This window comes from Vicia villosa, linkage group LG4 (genome assembly GCF_029867415.1).
Source record: "Vicia villosa cultivar HV-30 ecotype Madison, WI linkage group LG4, Vvil1.0, whole genome shotgun sequence".
Taxonomy (NCBI): domain Eukaryota; kingdom Viridiplantae; phylum Streptophyta; class Magnoliopsida; order Fabales; family Fabaceae; genus Vicia; species Vicia villosa.
The window spans coordinates 183,154,399-183,159,370 of NC_081183.1; the positions used below are offsets into that span (position 1 = coordinate 183,154,399).

Below are 4,972 nucleotides of genomic sequence, written 5' to 3' on the forward strand. Positions count from 1 at the left end.
TAACAAGTAATAAAAAATAGAAAGCAATCCACTCTACTCTTATCCTATTATCTCTATACGGATCACTAGTTTATTTTTAATTTATTGAATTAGTTAATTTTCTAGAAATAGTTGTATCTTAAAAACCAATCTATTTCTATGCAAAAGCAGCACAGGATTTGCGTAAAACCCACTTGATTGCTGCACCTTCCTCACTCTCTCTCTCTCTCTCTCTCTCTCTCTCTCTCTCTCTCTCTCTCTCTCTCTCTCTCTTAACTTCAATCCTAAGTATGATTAATCATTTATCTTTCTCTCTCTTCTCTCTTTAAATGAACATGATTAGTTTGATTTACTCTCTCTTCACCCCACACTCAAACATAATAATATTTTACATTTCTTTGAAAACGTTTAAATGACACAAACTATTATAACTCAGGTAATATTTCACGCTATATAGAGACAGTGACCACTTCATACTTCACACTATTCTTCTTCTTCTTCTCTTCCAAAAAAAAAAACTTCTTGCACAATTTCAAACCAAATGGGTCGCCATTCGTGTTGCTTAAAGCAAAAATTAAGAAAAGGCTTATGGTCTCCGGAAGAGGATGAGAAACTTTTTAATCACATAACTAGATTCGGCGTTGGTTGCTGGAGTTCTGTTCCTAAACAAGCAGGTAAGTCATTGTTATTTATAAGATCGTCTTACAATATTATATTTTACTATTCGAAATAAAGATGGTAAGTATTTCATGAATTGCTTCAGGACTTCAAAGATGTGGAAAAAGTTGTAGATTGAGATGGATAAACTATTTGAGGCCGGATTTAAAGCGAGGAATGTTCTCACAACAAGAAGAGGATCTTATAATCAGTCTTCATGAGCTTCTTGGAAATAGGTAACATATATTATGAGAATAAAAAGTAATTTTATGCTGCGAATTAAGGTGTTTATCCAAACACGGCCTATAATTTAGATTATCGAAATGAATTTTTGTTGTTGTTCATCATAGGTGGGCTCAAATTGCAGCACAATTACCGGGGAGAACAGATAATGAAATAAAAAATTTCTGGAATTCATGTTTAAAGAAGAAGCTTCTAAAGCAAGGGATTGATCCAACAACACACAAGCCTCTAATAGAACCATATATTAAGGAAGAGAACAAAACAACGGAAACAACAACAACAACAATAACTCCGATGCAAATTCCATCGGTTACATCACAAGGTTCATCGTTTCTAATATCTGATTCGAATTACTATGATAGTAATGGCCTAACCGAAGCTTCTAGAGATATTTTTACTAGCAAATCAGCATTGGATCCTTTGTTCTGCTATGATTTCCAATCTGGTTATACCTTACCGATGAGTAATTATCAGAGTCAAACTCAATTTGGTATTAATTCAAGCTATGGATTTTCTTCAATGCCGAGTCTAACCAATTCGGATCACGCGATTGAGTTTTCAGACAACAATTCACCTTCAAAAATCAGTTCATTGTTCATGAATGATCAAGTCAAGGAAAGTAACTCAAGCAATAGCTCAAATATGAGCACTATTTATCCTTCTCAGATGAGAAACACTATCATCGAAAATAATAATAATGCAGGATTTTCATGGGATGGAGATAACAAATTGGACCCTTTGTTTCAGTTTCAAGCCAATGCTATAAAATCTGAAGATTTCGGAACTAGTTCTTGGGAAGAAGGACAAATCCAAACTCACAATTCAATAGATTTCAATAGCTATCCTTTATCATCACTTTCAGAAGATTTAACAGAAGCAAATTTTGATGTGTTCCATCATATATGAATTGTAAATTATTTTTCTCTATTTTTTTTTTTTTACATATTTTTTGAACTATATATATTTCTATTGTTCAAAGTAGAAAATATAGAAAGGTGTTGATAGTACAGAAGATTTGTAGATTAAGATTTGAGATTGAGATTTTCTTTCTTTTTTTCTTGTTTTCCCAATTGATGTATCTGTTTTCATAAGCCAAAGTTTGAATAACAGTATATTCTTTAAGATTAATTATTGAAGCTAATTATGTTTTGTATTGTTCAACTACTGAATTGTTATTATTATTATTGTTACATATTTATCAATTTTTTTTCTCTTTTTTATAATTATAAGTTAATTTAATCATGATCCTCTTATGGAGATACCTTTTTCTGTCCTTTAGTGAAGCTGGTCAAAGACTCAAAATGATCAAAAAGACAAAAAACAACCATAATATTGTATCATATAAGGCCCGTTTGTTCTGGCTTTTTTTAAAAATGATTTTTATAGTGTTACCAAATTTTGTGAAAAAAATTTTTACAAAGAAACTTTTTATAAAAGCTTTAAATGAAAATTTTGTTTGAATAGTTATTCTCAAAATGTGATTTTAGATATTTCATCTATTTATGGGGAAAAAATTTGGATATCAAAATTTCAAAAAATCACTTAATTTTGAAGCTATTTCAAATAGATTTTCATAAAAATCATTTTTGAAATACAACGTTTTGAAAATATTATGATTTTGACTAAGTTTTGGTCTTCAATTATGTATGTTTATGTTATAGGATGTCAAATTAAGTGTTTCATTTTAGAAAAAACGAATATAAAAAAACTTGTAATATTTTGAAAAACGGTTTTAAAAAATCTATTTTCAAAAATACAAAGAAAAAATCCATTTTTTTAAAGCTGAAACAAACTGCCCCATACTTACAAATTATCATTTCATTTTCTTCGATGCTTCACTTATACAATAATATAATGTTTATAAATTATATTATATTTTATCATATCATACACGCTCGTGTGTTTCTGAGTACACATTCATGTATATATGTCTGGTAGATATTTTTATTATATGAAATTATATTATCCTGTCTCATATCATAAAATAAGGGATGCTGTTTTTGCTGGCATATGATTCAGCAGGTGAATCCTTCCAAAAGGCTAGAATTGGCTGCACAAATATCTGCATTATTGAAGAGAGAGAGAGAGATACATATGTAACATAGATGATTAAAGTCTGTCACACAATATAGCTTAAAAATTTCATGGTTATGGCCAAAACTTGCATGGTGGATATGATATATTTTGCTCTTATGAGGTTCTGACGGTTTTCTGGAAATGATGATGATGTCAAAGCTTAAACATAGAGGACATTGACAGTACATATAATTGTAGCTTATCTGTTTCTTCTGCTGCTTATATAATGCATGTTGCTTCTATTTACTTTTTGAAAAGGTGACCTATTAAAGCAATTGAGAGAGAACAGAACCCACACAAGTTGGTGCTTTATTCATTAAGGACTAGAGAGTGAAACATCTATGAGTGATTCTGCCATTGGTGGGATCTGAACTGTGTACTGTATACAAAAAGTACACATTTACATGCATATTATTATTATTATTATTATTATTATTATTATTATTATTATTATTATTATTATTATTATTATTATTATTATTATTATTATTATTATTTTCATGCATATTTACAAAAAGAAATTATAAAGAATTTTACAAAATTATTCTTTATTAATTGTATGAGTAACACAAATTTTAAAAATTAAAATAATAAATATAATAAATATTTAAAGGTATAATAAGAAAAAATAACATTAATGATTTGTTGATAGAGGGAGTATGCTGAATGCATTCTTATATAGCTCGATTTTATAAATTTGAATTAGCTCAACTAAAATTTTAAGATGATATTATATTCTGGTGATAGAAAGGAATATCGGCGAGAAAAAATATATTAGAAAAATTAAATTTTTCTTATAAATTTAAAATAGTCTCATTGAATTTTATAAAGAGTAACACGCAGATTGTTCTATAAAATTGAATTAAACTCGACAAAAATCTTAAGATGAGATGATACATATTTCTTAGAAGAGTCATGCTAACCGGTACTCGATACGAATCTTAAAATATAACTTTTTAGAAGGACATTAGTTAAGAATTTCAAATAAAGAAATATTCTATGAACAAGGTATTGAATACACACAATATTTTTTATTATTTTTATTTTTAATGTATTGAAAATACACATATTTTTAAAAAAGCTTATCTTTTTAATTTATTAAAGAATGTCAACTTATCTTTTTAATTTCTTAGCGAGTGTTCTGAGTACACTTGTTAGTATTTCTTTTTTTTAGAATATATTAACATAACTTTGGTTTGGAAATAAAATAATTTATTATTAATAACAATGATATTAATAATTATTTTACAATTTTTTTAATAAAAATTTTCGATCTTTTACTATTAAGGCGACACCTAGTGTACAAAATTGACTTAACTAGCATTGAAAAGAGTGAGGTAAGTGAGAGGCAAACGCATATGACTAAAACGGGCCTACCCAAATTTGCAAGTTTTTTCTATTATACCAAAAAAGAGAGGGTGAAAGTCATGACTACTTGAATTAGAACAGCTGTGCGTATAGGCATAACCATATCATAAAAGCAAGAGGGACAGTACATGATGATAAATTAATTAAATAACTTGAAGTGTTTAAGCTAAGTAGATGGAGCTTATATATCATGTATGGCTTCTTGGGAAACATTTGATCTAAAAGCTTTAAATAATGACAGACATTGACAATAAGAAAAGAGGATGATAAAGCCACAATTAACATCTACAAATATTATACGCAAGTTATGAAAGCTCTTGCCGCCTAGCCTCAGTAATTATATTAAATTCTGGAGGCAGTTAAACGTGTTTGTGAGAAAAATTAGGAGGTGATTAATTATAACATTGCTGAAAACTAGGCTCAATAGTCAATCCTATCACTAAATAAACCACTTTATAACCTTTATTAAATATATATTGTGTTCACTTTTTATTTCCCGCTAATCAAGTTTATTTGGTGGCACATGTACATTCGATTTAGGAGGAGGCATCTTTAAATTTGTGATATCTCATTTATGTATCTCTAAATAACAAAATTTAAGTATTAAGAAAATTTTATTAAGTTATACAATTATTTTATGGGATTAACT

At 28.2% G+C, this 4,972-nt stretch overlaps 1 protein-coding gene across 1 annotated transcript; it reads left to right on the forward strand.

Annotated features, from left to right (window-relative positions):
* Positions 1-281: 281 nt before the first annotated feature.
* Positions 282-2,040, forward strand: LOC131600494 (transcription factor MYB86-like). The gene is made up of 3 exons (XM_058872650.1): positions 282-653; positions 743-872; positions 987-2,040. Exons 1-3 carry the CDS (start codon positions 521-523, stop codon positions 1,783-1,785), a joined length of 1,062 nt encoding a protein of 353 aa, XP_058728633.1. The 5' UTR covers positions 282-520; the 3' UTR covers positions 1,786-2,040.
* Positions 2,041-4,972: the final 2,932 nt, after the last annotated feature.

What these genes read in the sequence shown, in the direction of transcription:
- LOC131600494 (XM_058872650.1), top strand. Translation starts at nt 521, where the DNA reads ATGGGTCGCCATTCGTGTTGCTTAAAGCAAAAATTAAGAAAAGGCTTA. An exon ending in TTCTGTTCCTAAACAAGCAG is followed by an intron (nt 654 to 742) that starts GTAAGTCATTGT and finishes GAATTGCTTCAG; the next exon opens with GACTTCAAAGATGTGGAAAA. An exon ending in CATGAGCTTCTTGGAAATAG is followed by an intron (nt 873 to 986) that starts GTAACATATATT and finishes TGTTCATCATAG; the next exon opens with GTGGGCTCAAATTGCAGCAC.